At 41.5% G+C, this 19,832-nt stretch overlaps 1 protein-coding gene across 1 annotated transcript in view; it reads left to right on the forward strand.

Moving 5' to 3' along the window:
* The first annotated feature begins 11 nt into the window (after positions 1-11).
* The window catches only part of LOC147025638 (myosin-binding protein C, cardiac-type-like), a 94,396-nt gene continuing 74,575 nt past the window's right edge, over positions 12-19,832 (forward strand). The window contains exons 1-7 of the mRNA XM_085887094.1: positions 12-30; positions 1,217-1,399; positions 1,845-1,993; positions 8,639-8,756; positions 9,486-9,537; positions 11,475-11,531; positions 11,618-11,784. Coding sequence (XP_085743220.1) covers positions 12-30; positions 1,217-1,399; positions 1,845-1,993; positions 8,639-8,756; positions 9,486-9,537; positions 11,475-11,531; positions 11,618-11,784 — 745 coding nt within the window. The remainder of the gene's footprint in view (positions 31-1,216; positions 1,400-1,844; positions 1,994-8,638; positions 8,757-9,485; positions 9,538-11,474; positions 11,532-11,617; positions 11,785-19,832) is intronic.

Raw genomic sequence — 19,832 nt, forward strand, 5'->3', positions numbered from 1 at the left:
AAACGTTCTACATGAGCAGTCACACCGATGGTGAGAATTTTGTCTTAATCCGACAAGCGGTTGCGGAGAAAAACACAAAAGTTCTGTGTGGACAAACACACAGACAAACAAACAAACAGACCCAAATGCAATACCCTCTCCTTCAGCGAGGGTAACAAGTGCATCCCAGAGGTTTTAGCTCTCCTTACCTGCTTGTGGACCACTTGTCTATGATAGCCACATCCTGATGGTCTGAATCCATGAAGTAATTGTCGGTGCGTGGTACGTGGTCCTGGTACGATTATAGGAAATGGGATTGTATTCGAGTTAACATTGATAGCCCACACATATTTCTTTCCTGTCCCAGTACTTTTGCTAATGCAATGGACTGTAAATCACATTAAAAGCCGAACCATCCCAAGATAAATGTTTCAACCTTTGCAATGGTCATGCTGGTGCTTGTCTGACTTGATGATCGGAAATTTAATGTTTAATGGGCTTTCAGGGGCTCCTCAAAGTTTGAGCAGGATAAGGCATAAATGGAACTTCTCAAAGCCTGTGTTGGGTAAGGCTTAAGCAGACTCCTCAAAGCTTGAGCAGGATGAAGCTTTAATGGGACTCATCAAAGTTTCTGCAGGATAAGGATTAAATCACACTCTTCATAGCCTGAGCAGGACTGAGCTTTAAGGGGACTCGTCAAAGCTTGAATGAGACTCGGCGATAAGGCGACTCCTCAAAGCTTGAGCAGAGTAAGGCTTTAATCAGACTCCTTCGAGCATAAGAAGGACTGGGCTTTAAGGGGACTCATTAAAGCTTGAGCAGGATAAGGCTTTAGCAGACTCCTCAAAGCTTGAACAGGTCGGCTTTAAAGGGACTTGTGAAAGCTTGAGTGGGACTGGGCATTAAGGAGACTTATCAAATCTTGAATAGGACAATGCGGTAAGGCAACTCCTCAAAGCTTGAGTCGTGTAAGGTTTTCAAGGGACTCATCAAAGGGTAAGGCTTAAATGGGACTCCTTGGAGCTTGAGAAGGACAAAACTTGAAGAGGCTTCATCAAAGCAGCCCTTCATTCTTGGGAAAACCTTTATCATGAATGTTGCATGGGAATATGTAGGTGTGGAGCTGTCCAGTTCGATTCCTCCATTGCAAATTTTCCATAAAAACACCTGAACCTCTGTGGGAGGTCAGTAGTGGAAGAGCAGACCTTAACCAAAATCATCGGATGATGTGTGTCAGCAGTGGAAGAGCAGCAAGTCGTTGGTGGGAAAGTGCTTCCTCTTTCTGTGAATGAAGCAGAGGAGGAAGTGGGGTCAGCGCTGCTCGAGCAAGAGGGCGGAGGTGATGAGAACCTTTGCGAGCATCGCCAAGAACTCACTGGACTCTTTTTGGAAAAGCCACAAAATGGCATCGTCCAAGTCGGTGAGTTTGCCTTTTCAAAAGGATCTCCTTATTCAGATTAGATTATTTGTTTGCAAAAACAACAACGAATAAAACACATTCCCTTTGATGTTGTTTTTTGTGATTTTGACTCTTCTTGTTAATTAATCCTCCGTGACCAATTTGTCCATGATCACTCTCATTGTAAACCACACTGACCTTCTTTTCTTCTTTCATATGCAGCACAAGGTTGCGAGTAGCATCATTTGCTAGGAGTGTGGCTATGCCACTGATGCAGTGCCCCCTGTATGTTAGGGCAGGGATTAATAATTTGTTCAGGATGCTGGTGATAATCATTCAGATGATACTTTATAGCTGGGTTGGGATTCAATTCAGGATAGACAGTTCAGAGGGGAGTGCGCATACCTCAAGACTATCCTGCAAGCCACACAATGGCCCATACTGTCCCCTGTTAACCCGTCCACAGGAGGTGAGCTCGGCTTTGTGGCACGAGTACAGTCTGAGCTGCTATCCCGGAAACCCTCCGTGCGCTGGTTCAAGGGAAAGTGGATGGACTTGGCCAGCAAGGTGGGAAAGCACCTCAAGCTCTTGGAAACTTTCGACCGTAATACCAAGGTGGGCAATGGTTCATTTTACACAAGCAGGTGGTGTTGCGTACAAGTTTGTAGTTGTGCTTTCTGGTTCATAACTTCAAAATTTTCATATTTTTTGCAATTAAATTTTTTTTAACTTAAAAAACAGGTATAAACTAGAAGGGCATTCTTCAACATCGTGACGTTGCCAGATATGCCCCCATCCACATTATTACATCATTATAATACTTGTACCGAGTTTGATTTAAATCCCTGAACCCAGATTCAAAATATTAAATAATTCTGGCTGCCAGACAATGATCAGGTTGAAATTTAAAACAAATATTCCCCATGGCGACGAGATCATAAATGTGAAGTTTCACGTCGATTGATGAAGCGGTTCAAGAGGAATCGTTTTTTCAAAATTTTCATTGAATCCAATATGGCTGCCAGATAATATGACCTATTAATTATTGGTGAACAGACTTGTATCCCCAAGGCTTGGGGAACATGTGGGTGAAGTTTCCCCTCGATCTGTCAAGCCATTCTGGAGAGGATTTTCCTATCACAGCTGCCAAACCATTCATTCAAAAAAATTATAGCTGCCAAACCATGTGACCTATGACATCATAGGTGGAGAACTTTTTATTCCTCATGGACAGCCATTCTTACCTGCAAAGTTTCGCCTCAATCTGTTCAGCCATTTCAGAGAATATTTTTGAAAGATTTCATGTTCAAAAAAATATGGCTGCCAAACCACATGACCAATGACATCATCAAATTTTTGATGACATTGAATGCTTTATCGGATAAAGTATTCAATGTCTGCACTTATGACATCATAACGAAGCTACCTATGACATCATCAAAAAAAATCACATGTTTCTCATGGGGAGTGCTTGACATGTGCCAAGTTTCGATTTTTTTCTACGGAGCGGTTTCGGAGATACAGAGGTCCAAAGTTTTCCCTTTTTTCTGACATGGCTGCCACACTTCGTGACGTATGACATCATAATTCTCATTAAAACATTATACATGAGTAGACGCACCGATTGTGAAAATGTCGTGTCAATTGGATAAGCGGTTGCAGAGAAAACAGAGAAAATTAGCATGGATGGACATACTGATGGATGTACATACGGACGTACGGACGGACGTACATATGGACAGATGTACGGACGGACGGACGGACAACCCGAAAACATAATGCCTCAGATGACTTCATCATCGGAAGCATAAGAATGTTGTTTACAGGTTTATAACTTAAAAAATTATAATTGCTTGCAATAAAAAAAATGAAATGAAAATTAAGTTAATTTGTTTTTCTTTAAATGCACAGTATTTTACAGGTTCATAACATAAATTTTAAATGTTTACATTTAAAATTAAATGTAAAAAATTATAATTGCTTGCAATAAAAAAATGAAATGAAAATTAAGTCAATTTGTTTTTCTTTAAATGGACAGTCTTTTACAGGTTCATAACTTAAATTTTAAATGTTTACATTTAAAATAAAATGTAAAAATTATAATTGCTTGCAATAAAAAAACGAAATGAAAATTAAGTTAATTTTTTTTTCATGGACAGTCTTTTACAGGTTCATAACTTAAATTTTATATGTTTACATTTAAAATAAAATGTTAAAATTATAATTGCTTGCAATAAAAAAATGAAATGTAAATTATGTTAATTTGTTTTTTGTTTTTTAATGGACAGTGTTTTACAGGTTCATAACTTAAATTTTAAATGTTTACATTTAAAATAAAATTTAAAAATTATTTTAAAAATCAGTTTAAAAAATATGTAATTTACAGGTTCTTAGCTCGAAACACTAGCACAAAGCTGAATGCAGGTTTGTTGTGTTTTCAGGTTTGTAACTTTAAAATTTTAATTGTTTCCAATTAAAATCAAATAAAGTAATTTAAATTTTATAAACAAGTTAAAATAATGTACTTTACAGGTTAATAACAATAAACACAACCACAAAATTGTCTGCTGGTTTGTTGTGTTTACAAGTTCTTAACTTAAAATTTTAAAATATTGTTTACAATTTTTTTTCAAATATCAAACTTTAAAAAAAAATAGATCGGTACTCAGTGGAGCTAATGCCTCTGACAGCTTGAACAGTTTACGGTTTTTAACCCACTGATAGGCCGGATATGCATCCAGGCCTTAACAAAAATATAATTGGCTTGTTGCTATCACCTACCCAACTCATACACCAAGTTTTGTCAGAACCCGTCCACAACTTTTTGAATTATCGTATGATATATAGTTTTAGGCCCTATCTCTTAATGGTGAAGAATCACTTTAAAAATAAAAGAAATTCTCGTATCTGGATCCAGATCTTCACCAAAATAGAATCCATTTGTCCACGTCACACACCCAACCTCTCCACAAGTTTCGTCCGAATCCGTCCATAACTTTTTGAGATATCATTCTCAACAGACAAACGGACAGACGGAGATGAAAACGTAACCTATGTCCACCCCTGGAGGTGGAGGTGATACATTTGAAAAATGTAATTTACAGGTTGATAACTTAAAAATTATATTTGATTACACTAGTGACTAGTTCGTTACATTTAAATTTTAATTGCTTACAATTAAAATATAATAAATAATTTAAATTTTTTAAATAAGTTTTTTTTTTTAAGTACAGTAGTTTACAGGTTCATATCAGTAAACATAACCACAAAGATATATGCAGGTCTGTTGTGTTTACAAGTTCGTAACTTTTAAATTGTAATTGTTGATATCTTATACAAACAAAAGGCAGTGTGTGTGCGTGCGTGCGTGTGTGCGTGCGTGTGTGTGTATGTGTGTGTTATTGATTGGTATCTTCATGTGCGAGTTTCAGAATGTGGAATGGAGTCCTCCCAGGTCAGGCTCAAATCATCCATCTTCATTTCGCTAAGGGGTTATGATTCATGGACCAAGCTGTGAAGTTTTGTGTTCTCAAAGTTTTGTGCCGAGGGCTCTCTTCAGGATCGTCACTGAGCCCAGGACAGCATCTAACTGTAGTTCGTTTGTAGTAATATTCCCAGTATTGGTTTTTAATATCCCTGTGAGGTTCTTTGTTATCATTCCTGTAGCTCCAACTATCACTGGAACAACTTTGGCATTCTTCAGCTTCCAGAATCTTTTCACTTCATTCTTGAGGTCTTGGTACTTGGTCATTTTCTTGATTTTCGCATTGTTTGGTTCAAATTTACCGGTATTACCACTTCAATTAGCAATGCCTTCTTCTCTTCTTTGTACACAAGTATGATATCTGGTTGCATTGCTTTGTTTTCGATGTTCACGCTCAATGGGATCATTAGGTCATACGTGAGCGGTACTTCCACGCTTTCAGTCCATGCTTTTGGTTCATGTTCCCACAAATGTTCTGGAACTGTGATATCAAAGTTTTTGCAGATGTGCCTGTGGTTAACATTTCAAACTCTGTTGTGTCATTGTGTGTACAGGTGTTCTGGCATGAGATTTTCATTTATTTGTGATCGGTCATTAAACAAAACATATCACTCTCTTTGATAAAGTCACCTCCACCCCTCACCTCTCTCTTTTTTTTTCCTCCCCCCCCCCCACGTCCCCACCCCCACTCTGTCTGTCCCCTCCTTACTCCCCTCTCCGAATATAATGCAACACTCTCCTCCCACACCTCTGTTGCTGTCTCTCTGTCTGTCTCTGTCTCTCCCTCTCCCTGTCCCTGTCCTGCTCCCTCTCCCTCTATCTCTCCCTCTCCCTCTCCCTCTCCCTCTCCCTCTCTCTCTCTCGCAGTCTTCCCTCCCACAGTGTATAGCAACGTTTCGTTACGCGTTGCTCTTCCCACCTCCACCCGACTTCCTCGCTCTTCTCCTCTTCCTATCTTCCTCTTCTTCACTTACTCCTCACTTTCTCTCCCTCCTCTCTTCCCGCCTCCCTTCCCTCCATCCTCTACACTTCCCCTCCCCCCTCTTTCTCCCTTTCTATTTCTTCACCCCCCCCTTCCCCTTCACACCACCGTCAGCGAAGCGACGGGTTGTATTTGCAAGTTTAAAATACAATATGGAATTTAATTTTTTTAATTAAGTTTTAATATGTAGTTTACATATTTGTAACATTTAAATTTAATTGTTTACAATTAAAATAAGTATAAAAATAAAATAAAAAAATCAGTAAAAAAACTCTTTTTAATTAAAAATTTTAGTGTAAAAATGTCATTCACAGGTTTAAAATAAGTTTGATTATTTACTTTATTAGTTTGTAACTTTTGAAATTAAATATTTTAGAGATAGCGGCTCATGGAGGAGTTTTGGCATAAAACAATCCAATTATTCCTCCTGTTTTCCTGAATTACAGGAAAGTTGCGATTCCAAATGGTAGAGAAGATGATAATACTCACAAAGTAAACAAGAAAAAGAGGAATCATAGATTGCAGACCCTCGCCAGGACTTCTTTTGTGTGGTGTATTTTGTGTAACGTTTGTGTACTGGTGTGTTCCGTAATTAATGAAACATAATTAGAACTTCCACTTTGTAAATGCTGGCAGTGATGACCGGGTATACCAAGACGTCCCGCTTTGATGCAATCCCGCTTTCATTGGACACCTGACCCTGACCCATGATGTTTTTTTTTAGTACGATTCATTATTCAATTTAATTTAGAATTGTATTAAAATTAATTCAATTAAGATGAATTGGAACACCAAATGGGTACAGTCCTGCATTGCAGTAATCAGAAGGAACCCAAACAAGCAAAAATCAACGATGAAGTCATCAGGAGGAACCTGCATAGGATTCACATTTCAGCTGCTACTCCTCTACCCTCAAACCCATCCAGGTACAGCCAAGTGAGCCCTATTTAAAAAAAAACCCAAAAGGAACCCAGATAAAAGATTAAATAATTCTAGCTGCCAGACCATGCTTCCGAACAAATTGAAATTTAAAACATGTCTTCCCCACCACCACTGGCATAATAAATGAGAAGTTTCATGTCAATTGATTAAGCGGTTCCAGAGAAAACATTATTTAATATTTTTCTTCAATCCAATATGGCTGCCAAACCATGTGACATCAATGATTCTTTAACAAACTTGTAAACCCATGGCTTGGCGAACATTTGTGTGAAGTTTCCCCTCGATCTGCTCAGCCACTTCAGAAAAGAAGATTTTTGAAGGTTGAAAAAATATGTATTTGGCTGCCGAATCACATGACTGATGACGTCATCAATTTTTTTTTTCTATGGACCAATTTATCCCCAGATAACCCTCAAAATATTCATATTGATCAGATGTGGCATTCTACATATGCAGTTATGATGTCATAATGAAGGCACTTATGACAAACTCAAGAAATCTTTCTCCTTCCCCATGAGGAGTACTTGCCATGTGCCAAGTTACAATTTTTTCCTTGGTGGGGTTTCAGAGGTCCAAGGTTTTTCAGTTTTTCCAACATCGCTGCCACACTCCGTGACCTATGACGTCATAATTATGATTAGAACATTCTGTATGAGAAGTCGCAACTATGGTGAAAATTTCGTCTAAATCCAACCGGGTATACCAAGACAAACGTCCGTTTGCGGACAAATGAACAAAGAAGAAAAAAATGTCGTGCAGAGCACGATACTTGCATATTCCACCCCCCCCCCCTTCCAAAGGTTGCCATGTATACATCAACTTGTCTATGCCATTCAGATTAAAACTGACAATCTCAATCAAAGCTCAGGTCAATCAGATGAAAATTGATTATTTTTCAGATTTAAATTGGTGATTTTATAAGTTTGACCCAAGAGGTGACCTTTGACCTTTTGACCTCAAAAATAGTTGGTTTCCCAATTCAGTGATGGACTATGCAATCGCTGTTTAATTTTCAAGGCAATCGGATGAAAATTGACGATTTTTTCAGATTTAAATTGATGATTTTCGAAGTTTAACCTAAGAGGTGACCTTTGACCTTTTGACCTCAAAAATAGTTGGTTTCCCAATTCAGTGATGGACTATGCAATCGCTGTTTAATTTTAAAGTCAATCAGATGAAAATTGATGATTTTTTCAGATTTAAATTGATGATTTTAGAAGTTTAACCTAAGAGGTGACCTTTGACCTTTTGACCTCAAAAATAGTTGGTTTCCCAATTCAGTGATGGACTATGCAATCGCTGTTTATTTTTCAAGTCAATCGGATGAAAATTGACGATTTTTCAGATAAAAATTGAAGATGTTCGTGGTTTGACCTTGAGTTGACTTTTGACCTTTTGACCTCAAAAATAGTCGGCTTACCAAATCCGGTGACAGAACATGCAAATGTTGTTCAAGTTTCAAGTCAATCGGATGAAAAATGATTTTAGAAATTTGACCTCAAGATGGCCTTTGACGTTTGACCTTAAAATCAATGAGCTTCTCAGGTGAGACTACCTCTACGACTTGGTATAACGTTTCATGACGATTGGTTTAGAATTGCAGCCTGCAGGCGATAAACAGACAGACAGAACAACAAAATTGACAAATCAATATACTTGAAAAATATTCGATTTTGCAAGTAACAAACAAACAAACAAACAAACAAACAAACAAACAAACAAACAGACAGACCCAAACATAATACCCTCTCCTTCGGCGAGGATAATGATAACTGTCACCCTCCCATCACTCCCCCACTCTAATGTGTGTACATGTGCTCCTCACCACCCCAACCCACTCAAAAACCTTTAGGTGTACATGTTTGAGATGAGGGTGATGGATGCCAATGAGAGCTTCGCAGGCAGCTACCGCTGTGAGGTCATGCTGAAGGAGAAGTTTGATAGCTGTACTTTCGAGCTGCTGGTGGAAGGTCTGTGGAGCAACTGCTCAACGGTTCATCATCATTGGTCTTGACTTACCTTGATGTCGTTGTGTGTTCACTTTGATGATGAAAAATGCTCTTCATTCTATGAAAAGCTGTGTTGGGAAACTCTTTGTGTTTAAGGTCCAGCTTCACCTGAGAAGGGAGCTTCGGTGAGGCTGTGGTTGTCCCATCATGCTGAGATCACAAACAGATATAATTATTAGCATGTTTACATGTTTACAAACAGATAATCATCGAACCTCATTGTGGCATGTTTGACTGGGATTCTCCTATCAATTTCTTCTGATGGTTACATCATTAATGAGGTGCACCTGGGCTGCTGTCGCAGTGCTTCCTCATGTTAGGGCAGCAACTTATCATTTGTTCAGGGTGCTGGCACACAATGGCCTCTTCTGTTAGAAAGCACCGTGATGTCTACAACTTTCACCAACTATTGCTAGCAGACGAGACACCCGGCTGAACGTCCCTTGTGACGGACGGCGCACACATTGGGGTGACACCCTGTCTATGAACACCAGGATGACGGTTTACAGTTACGTTGGGAATCAAATCCAGCCAAGGTACCTCAAAGGTAAGTGCCCTAGCTCTCAGCGATGTTGTTAGTCCACGAAACATAAACATTTATAATTTTTATTTAATTATTAAATATGTCATTTTCTCTGTTATTCGAGATCTCAATGCGCTGTGTCTGTGTCTGTGTCCGCGTGTGTATAGAAGCCCCAGAACCAAAGCAGGTGATGGACATCAGAGCAGCTTTTCGCAAAGTGTGAGTGTCCTCACACCCTCACTCTCCTTGGTTTTACTTCGAACCTCATCGGTTGTCAGATATCTCGACATTCTCTATGCTCTTGAAATTTCCCAGTGACTTTAGGCCCAAGGGTGTGCACGAAGGATGTGATACGACACATTAGACAAGTTATCATCGGTCTTGGGACTCTGACCATCCAATGTCTGTTTGTGGGATAAGAGGATATGATACAAATTCTAGGAAGTGGTTGTCATTTTAACATCAGAAAGTGATAAAAAAAAATGTTGTTGATGATGTCTACAAGAGGCCACCTGAGGACAGGTTATACTGATGCTGAACCAACAGGTGTGATGGAATCATCATCAAGACAAAAACAAGCTTTTTCAATGGACTTCTTTATCTTCTTGAAGCCTCATGGCAGAAAACTGGTTGGCCAAGAGTGGTGTTGATATATACATACTTGTGTGAAAATCACTTGACCATTGCTCACCACCCCTTGTAGGTGGTGCTCTTTGGTAATGCACGGTGCCGAGGTCGGCACGTCCTGATGACAAAGACACTGACAAGCCCGTAGACGAGTTAGCTCTTTGCAAAAATGAAACTAGTGATTTCAGAAGACGGTTCACAACGCATGTTATAAATGGCTGCCCTGCTTGCTGCAGACACAAATAGGTCCTCCTGGTGAAGTTGTCGATAACTCGACTGAATTCCGAAACCGGAATAGCTTTGATGTTGGTGCCAATTGCATTTTTGAGTTCATCAATAGTCTGAGGTCTCCCCTGGTACACTCTCTCGTTCACCTAACCCCGAAGATAGAAGTCAGGTGTGTTGAGGTCCGGAGAAGGGGGCACCCATTCAGCTTCTGTCCTCCTAGAGACGATTCGATCACTGAATTCCCGTTGTAGCCACTGTGTCGATGTGTTGGAATTGTGAGGTGTGGCCCCAGGTTGCTGAAACCATTTTACAGCCCCGACGATGTCGTGCTTCCTCGCTATTGCAACCCCAGAACTTCTGGAGAACTTTCAAGTACCCCTCCGTGGTTACGGTTACTGATTTCCCTTCTTCATCTTGATACCAGAAAGGCCCAATGATGCCTGATTTCCTTAGGGCAACCCATGCAGTGCATTTCTGGTTGTGCAACGGCCTTTCAAGAACTTCATCAGGAGCACTAGAACCCCAAAACATGTTGTTCTTGGACTTAACGTGACCACTTGAAAGAAAGTGGGCCTCATCAGAAAACCACCCATTGCTCCTTGGATCTCTTCGCATTTTTCCTCTAACCATTCACACGTCATCATATAAAGTTGGCTATCATCGTCTGTTAGTTTTTCCTTCACTTATATGCGATACTGGTGCATTTTTAGTTCCTGCTTCAGCATTCTTTGTGTACTTGATAAAGATAAGTTCAATTCTTGAGATCGACAATGCAGCGATTTCCTGGGGCTCCTCAAAGCTGCTTCATGGACGGCTTCAATGTTTTCTCGTGATGTTGCAGACCTCGGGTGACCAGACGTTGAGGAATTATGATCTTGTACTGTCCCATGGTACTTAAACCTCTTTATCATTTGGAAAATAGCAGACTTATCTCGGGCTAATCTGGTCTCAAGCTTCTTGCTGAATCGTGTTTGAGTGTTTAAATGACTTTGTGGCTCCACAATAAAGATCCTTTATTCAATTGTCCGTGCCATCTTCAAAATTAACAACATGACTCTCTGATGTTTGCAGTTTATCGTCCAAATGATGTTTAATACAAACCTGCAAAGATACAAAATAACATGAAACTTTAATAGGGTTATTTTATGAACCACTCCGCTTTAAGTGAGTACAAGCTATCGGTGTAGTGACCTGTATGATCACTTTGTGAAGACCTTGTGATCTTTGATACCAAACACAAAGTAAATTGTCACCTGTGTCAGTCAGAAGGTAAGGAGAGTCACCTGTGTGTTCATTTACAGAAGCACGACAGGGGAAGATTCCGGAGAGCTGGACTTCAGTGGGTTACTCAAGAAGAGGTTTGTATTTGGTTTTGTTTCATCATCCATCGTTTTGCTTCCACATTCGTTTCTCCTCTCGCAAGAACTGTGATCCATTCCGACAGGGAGCAGAAGGTGGAAGCCTCAGAACCAGACGAGGATGTGTGGGAGCTTCTCAAGGGGGCGAATCCGCAAGAATACGAGAGGATTGCATTTGAACATGGAGTTACAGATCTACGAGGATTGTTACACCGACTGAAACGCATGAAACAGGAACAAAGGAAGAGCGAGGGTGAGTGTTTACAACTTCATATTTTGCCTCTTCAGTGAGACGAGACATGAATTACAATAAAACGTGTGGAGTCGAGGAAAACGGTTCGAGATGGACCACATGGTGAGTCACTCAATTCCACATGGAGTATATCAGGAGTCACACTAGGAATTTCCCTTTGACCTCAATTATCAAAGGAAAGGAATGCATCTGAACAAAATATTTCACGTGTTGAGCTGGCCATGAGAACAAATATCGAAGGGGTATCATACTAGGAAGTCAGTTACCTTGAGGAGTCCTTTGCTCCAGTGCACTGGAAAAGGAAGCGGGATGGCTGATACTTTGGCCTCACCACGTCTGACATCAGACACTCCCAAGAGCCTGTTTGATCAGATTCTCCAAAGTAATATCAAGACGATGGCCGCGATGCACAAAAAAAGTGAAGACAAAGGCAACAAGAAAGCATCTGAAAATGGAAAGCCCATCTGCTTCCTCTTTGTACTCGGGCTAAACGTGACTAAATTGTGAATTTTATCAATTTATGTTCTCCACAATCTCATAATAAAGGTTTGTTCAATATTTGATGATAAAAGCTCAATTGGTAAAAGTATTACGGCCCAGACAGACGCGCGTGTGCGTACACACACACACACAAACACACACACACACACACACACACACACACACACACACACACACACACACACACACACACACACACACACACACACACACACGAGATTGCAAAACTTCCGCTGCGCAGGGGAATGGGCTAACTAACATCTCAATGAATGTGGAAATCATGTACCTCCACCTCTTGGCTGTCAATTCCATCAAAAGAGTTCCTCTGCAACATGTCCTGGCATTTGAAAATCCCACTTCGCCTGTTTAATGAAGATGGCACCATGATAGCTTGTACCAAATCAGACATCATACACAAACTTGAAGAAACAGTTCAACAGGACAGGATGAGCCAGTTGCAAGTCAATGTGGATGCCATTATATTTGATGACCAAGCTGTGATTCAGGCCTTTGCTTTTCCTCCCCCTCCCCTCCCTCTTCATTAAAAGTGTGGACCTCAAACATCCAGGGCCTTCGCTCAAACCTGACAGATCTTTCCATACAGGTTGCCACTGACAAACCAGACATAATCTGCAAAACAGAAACTTTCCTCCTTCAAGACGTCTCTGACTCCCTAATATCTCTCCCTGGTTACTCCCTCATCCGGTATGACAGACCTGAGCCTCGTCCTGGTGGGGGAGTTGCTCTCTTCATCAAAAACTCTATTTCTCACTCACCATGCACTGCCCTCTCTCCCCCACACCCCCAGGAATACCTCTGGCAACGGCTTCCCCTCCACTCCCACCTCATGTTTGTATGTGTACTGTACCATCCACCGAACAGTGATGACTCCATCTACACCTCACTATCCGAAAACATGGACCAACTTCTATCTTCTCATCCAAACTCTCTCTTCCTCTTATGTGGTGACTTCAATTGTCATCATGCCATTTGGCGAGGTGTGGGTACCTCTCTCACCTGTCATGGCACCTCAGCAAAGGACTTCTGTGACTCATTGGGACTGACTCAATCTGTCAACTTCCCGACCCGGATCTCAACCAAACTGTCCTCTATCTCTTCTGGATTTGATTTTGACAAATTTCCCTGACAATATCTGCTGCTCTTCTTTCGCTCCAATTGTTTCATCTGACCACTTGCTTGTCAAAGTCGACATCTCTCTCACTGTTAATGGAGAACCACCTCAGCGCCGTCAAGTTGGACATATCACTCAGGCCGACTGGCAGGGACTTCAAGCAGCGATCAAACTTCTAGACTGGTCTCCCATCACTACTTTCTGCAACATCAACTCATCCTGGGAATTCTTTCAAAGAAACTTGTTCTCCCTTGTGCACAGATTCATCCCCTCTCGTCTTCAGTTGTCCTCCCCTTCCTCCTGCCCATGGTACACTGAAGCTTGTGGTGAGGTAGTTGTCCTGAAAAAGCTTGCCTTTGCCTCGTGGAAGGCAAACCCAACGGAAGGTAATCTCAGTTCCTTCCACAAAGCTCGGAACATGTGTGTATCTACCCTCAAGAGAGCCAGAAAATAACATCTTTCTAATCTCAAGTCTTAACTCTCAAACCTTGCTCCCTCCTCCAAATCCTGGTGGCATCGAGTTAAGTCTGTTTCTGGTGTGTGTTCCCCCTCCATCCCCTCCTTTACTTCAAATGTGTGCACAGCTGACACTGCACATGTAAAGGCTGAATGCTTAAACTCCGTGTTTGCTTCTAAATCTTGTGTCCCAACGCCTTCACTTTCTGTACCCACTTTACCCAATCGCACCCAGCTGTTCAAGGACCCTGTGTCCTTTTCTCCTGACAAGGTGGAGAGCTTGCTGTCAAACCTCGACTCAGATTCTGCACCCTGCCCTGCTCACCAAACTCTCTTCCTATGGTATCCAAGGACATTCTGCACTCATGGCTCGCAGAACTTCCTCTCCTGTCGCAGCCAACGTGTGGCCCTAAATGGAGTTCTTTCATCCTCTCTTCCTGTCCAGGCTGCAGTGTCCCCAAGCCGGCGTTCTGAGCCCAGCCCTATTCGTGATCTTCATCAGTGATTTTTCTGACACTCTGGAAAATCCTCTTTATCTATTTGCTGATGACTCCACTCTCTGTTTTGACATCTCTCCTCCTTCTGACAGACAGGTAGGCTGCAGCCTCTTCCCTCTCTTCAGACCTGAAAAAAAATCACAAGATGATCAAACACTTGAAAAATGTCTTTTATTTTCAACCTAACAAATGTCACACTCTCACGATCTCTCTCAACAAGGACGGTCTGGCAAAACTCCTGTCTAATTTCTTAACAATCCTCTTGAGGAAGTTCAGACATCCAAACTCCCGGGTCTCACTATCAGCCATGATCTTTCTTGGGCAAACCACATTTCAAAGTTGGCCTCTGAATCCAGCCGCCGTCCTGGCATCCTCCGTCGTACAAAGTCCTTCCTTGACACACCTGAACCACTATCCAAGTTTGAGATCTTCACTCACAGCTTGATGGAATTCTGCTGTCCCCTCTGGGCTGGCTTCCCTGTCTCACATATTGCTCAATTTGACGCCATGGAAACCAAGGCCTTTAAGATTATTGGACTCTCCTGTGATTGAGTTGACTCGATGGACCTATCACTTCACCATCGCAGACAGGTAGGTGGTCTCTCTGTTTTCTACTGCCTCCTTTCTGGTCATGTACCCTCTGCTCTTTCTGCGCTTTGTCCCCCACAGGTTTCTGAAGAGCTCACACGGTCCAACGTAAACCCTCTTCTGGTAAAACGACCTAAATCCAGGATTACTGCTCACCTTGACTCATTTGTCCCCCCCCCACCACCCCACACCACCCCCAACCTATGGAATTAACTTCCACATCCTCTTTAATCTCATTCTTCCATCCAGATCTTGAAGACAGCTGTTCACTGCCATCTCAGATCACCCCCAATCTAAATCCATGATTTATTTTTCTACCCTTGATAACTCCACCCAAATCCCTCCTAATTTTCCAGCTTTTTTTTTTCTCCTTGGAGTTTCCTTCTCCATGTATGCGTGTTTTGCATCCTGTTTTTGTTTGTCATGTCCTGATCCATTCAGAGTGCCAACACTTCCATGATTCTCGACTATGTCTACAAAAAAAAAAAAGAGTCTGGGCAGTCTGACACAAAGGTGCATGTGATGACCACCCCTTCCTCTTTGTTTTTCCACCACTGACAAACATGTGTTGGTTTGCATGGAGTTCTTCCCCATTTTACATGAGGTCGTGTACGTCGTAGTTTACGGGATATGACTTGATCTCAGCCACACTCAGAAACTGTTTTCAGTTGGGTGGTACCCTTGTTTCACCTCTTACTTTGAATGTCCAAATTGATTTCCCCACACTGTGTGTTTCTCTTGTTTGTGACTTGATACAAAAGGTGGTGGTGAACAGCTATTTTAAAGACCTGGAGGGAAGAGTGGGATTGAAGAGAGTGTGGGAGTTTGTTCCAACGGCAGGAAAAAAGAAGAATGAAAGAGTGAAGGTGCGCAGTGATTCTTGATTTTGGTAGTTTTACCAGAAAGGGGTTGCTGGTGGACCTTGAGTGCCCTGTGGAAATATGGGGTGGGGGGGGAGACATATCTCACACAGAGTGGGGGGGGTGTGAGGACAGAGAGGAGACAGTGGAAGACAGAAAGACCGCTGACCTGTCTGCGGTGAGAGAGTGAGAGACCCAAAGACTCAGCCTCATCGCGGGAGATGCCAATAATCCTTAATGCCTTGGTTTCCACAAAGTGAAGCCGAAAAAGGTGAGAGGTCAGAGCACCAGCCCAGATGGAAGAGCAGTACTCCATAAGACTGCAGATGAAAGCTTTGTATCTGGTCAGGAGCTCAGGTGTGACAAGGAAGGACTTTGCACGATGGTGGATGCCCATTCGTCGACTGGCTTTTGAGACCAGTTTGGAAACGTGGCTTTCCCAGGAAGGATCATGGCAGATAGTGAGACCCAGAAGCTTGAATGAAAGGACTTCTTTAAGAGAATTGTTGAGAAAGTAGATTGGGGGGGGGGGGTGTGGGTGTATCCAGACGGTCCTTTCGGAGAGTGAGAGTGTGAGATTTGTCAGGGTTGAAAGACCTGTTCCACGTGTTGGACCAGTTTGTGATTTTATCCATATCTGCAGAGAGTGAAGAGGCTGCTGCTTGCTGATCTGAGGGATGACGGATGGTACGACAGAAGATGGAGTCATCAGCAAATTGTCAGAGAAATCATTGATGAAGATCAGGAATAGGACTGGGCCCAGATCACTGCCTTGGGGACACTGCAGCCTTGACAGGGAGAGGAGTTGAATGGATTCTGTTGAAAGCCACATGTTGGCTGCAAGAATAGAGGAGGTCAGTTTGCCATGTGTGGAGTTGGCCTTGGATGCCATATGCAGAGAGTTGGAGAGTAAGGCAGGATGCCATACTGTATCGAAGCCTGAGATATGTCCAGAGAGACGAGCCTGATCTCATGTCTGACATTGAGGGCTTCCATCCATTGTTGGGTGTGTCGAAGCAGCATGTCCAACGTAGAGTGACCTGGTCTGAATCCAAATTATTGTTGTGAGAGAAAAGGAATGATTTCATATCAACTGCAATAATGGATTCCATGACCTTGCAGATGCTTTGAATCAGGTCTGTAGTTCTGTCCTTAAGCTGATAGGTGTAGCTGATGGGTCTGCAGTTAAGGCGATCCGTTTTTGCACCTAATTAAGTTGTGCAGTGATATTTGCAGATTTATAAGCAGATGGAAGATGACCTAGTGCAAATGAGAGGGTGAAAAGGTCAGAGAGAGGAAGTGCAAGACCGGCAGAGAAGGTTTTTGGGACATGTGAGCTGATGCCGTGAGGTCCAGTAGCAAAGTCAGAGTCGAGGGTTGAAAGAACCTTTTCTACCTTCTCAGGTGTAAAAGACACAGAGTCCGGGAGCAGTTGGGTATGACAAGGAAGGATCGGTACTGATAGTGAGGGGTTGGGGAGATGAGATTTGGAAGTAAACACAATATTGAGGCATTCGGCCTGCTCAAGAGCGGAGCTGGGTGCGATGTCATTTGAAGAGAGGGAAGGGATGGAAGGGGAACATACACCAGAGACAGATTTAACAAGGTGTCACTAGGTTTTGAAGGATGGAGACCAGTTTGAAAGTTCATTCTTGAGGTTGGACAGATGCTGTTTGGACACACACTTGTTGCAAACTGTTTGGAATGCACTAAGATTGCCTTCGGTCGGATTTGCCTTCCAGGAAGACAAGGCAAGTTATTTCAGAGCAATTGCCTCACCACAAGATAGAGTGAACCATGGGCTGGAAGAAGGTAGGCTAATTGAAAACAAGATGGAATGAATCTACTGTATGAATGAGAGAGAGCGAGCAGGATTCTGTGGAAGAATTCCTGGGCTGAGTTAACATCAGGGGCACTAAATATGGGAGACCAGTCGTGAAGATAGATGGCTGACTGCAGTCCCTACCAATATGCTTGAGTGAAATGCCAGACTTGCCGGTGTTGAGGCAGCTCTGTGAGAGATATGTTGACTTTCAAAAGTATATGAACACATGAATCAATTGGAGCAGAGAAAGAGCAGGAGATATTTGCAGGAAGGTTAGTCATCACCAAGTCCAGAAGGGAGGATATGTCATTTAGAGAAATCCGGGTTGGAAAGTTCACAGATCGAGTCAGTCCCAGGAAGTCACAGAAGTCCTTTGCTGATCGAAGTGCCATGGTTGGTGAAAGAGGTCCCAACACCCAGCCATTTTGCATGGTTATAATTGATATCACCATGTATGAGGAAGAGAGAGTTGGGATGAGTGGTTAAGAATTTGGCCATGTTGTCTGAGAGAGAGAGAAAGAGAAAGGTATATTAAGTGGTCACTTCTTGGAGTACAGTACAACACACAGATGACCAAGAGGTGATAGTGGAGGGGAAGTCACAGCCAGAGGTACTCCTGGGAGTTGGGAGGTGTAATGTCAGTACTGGCGCAGTGAGAAATTGATGTAAAGTGCAACTCCACACTGAGGCACGGTTCAGGCTGATCAAATTGGAGGAGACAGTATCTGGAGAGAGACACGAAGAAGTCAGGGATGTCCTGTGGGAGGAAGGATTCTATTAAACAGATGTGTGGTTCATCAGCAGTGGCCTGGATTGAGAGATCTGTCAGGTTAGAGCAGAGACCTCAGATGTTTGAGGTGCATACAGTTAGAGAGAGGGGGAGGAGACATTTGGATGGTGCAGGATGGGAGGAGAGGCATTGCACGGGCAACGTGAGGCTTTGGGGGGGGGGGGGTGGTGGTGGTAGAATGGGAAGGTTTGAGTGTGTGGGGTGCAGCGGAATGTTTCTGTGTGTGGGGTGCGGGGGAAAGATTGAAGTGTGTGGGATGAGGGGAAAGGTTTGGATGTGAGCAATGCAGGAGAAGGTTTGGATGTGAGTGATGCAGGGGAAGGTTGGAGTGTGTCAGATGTATGGGAAGGTGAAGAATATAAAGGTTTTTTTCGTTGTTTGTTCCATTTTTTTTGAAATGAGGAGAGGAAATAGGTAAAATGGATGGGATAATCTAAATTGAATAGGAAAAGAAATAGGATGTGGTGAAAGAAGAGAAATATGATGAGGTGTAAGAAGAGATATAGGAAGAGGAATATGATGAGATATGGAAGCGATTTTGATGCAGAATTGCTAAAACTTGTCCAATGTTAATGCTGAATGGTTCAAAATAAGTGTAAGTGACTTTGTACCAGTTCTGTGTCGAAAAAAAAAAAGGAATGCAAAAAGTACAAATTAATAACTTGATCTCCAAAACAAAAATCCACAAATTAATAACCTCATCTTTAATACAAAAATCACAAATTAATAACTTGATCTCAAATATAAAAATCACAAATTTATAACTTGATCTTTAAAACAAAAAGCACAAATTAATAACTTTATCTCAAATACAAAAATCACAAATTGTCTCTAATACAAAAATTACAAAATAATAACTTTTCTCGAATACAAAAATCACAAATTAATAACTTTGATCTTTCACACAAAAATCACAGATTAATAAATTGATCTTTTATGAAAAAATCACATTTATAACTTGATCTCGAATACAAAAATCACAAATTAATAAATTGATCTTTAATGAATAAAAATCACAAATTAAGAACTTGTCTCTAATACAAATATCACAAATTAAGAACTTGTCTCTAATACAAAAATCACAAATTAATTACTTATCTCCAATACAAAAATCACAACTTAATAAATTGATCTTTAATGAAAAAAATCACAAATTAAGAACTTGTCTCAAATACAAAAATCACAGAGAAAAATTGATCTTTAATGAAAAAATCACAAATTAATAACTTGATCTCAAATACAAAAATCACAAATTAATAAATTGATCTTTAATGAAAAAATCACAAATTAAGAACTTATCTCTAATACAAAAATCACAAATTAATTACTTGTCTCTAATACAAAATCACAAATTAATAAATTGATCTTTAATGAAAAAAAATCACAAATTAATAACATG

Source organism: Eptatretus burgeri, chromosome 6, assembly GCF_056783735.1.
Source record: "Eptatretus burgeri isolate ZD-2024b chromosome 6, Ebu_testis_v1, whole genome shotgun sequence".
NCBI classification, from domain to species: domain Eukaryota; kingdom Metazoa; phylum Chordata; class Myxini; order Myxiniformes; family Myxinidae; genus Eptatretus; species Eptatretus burgeri.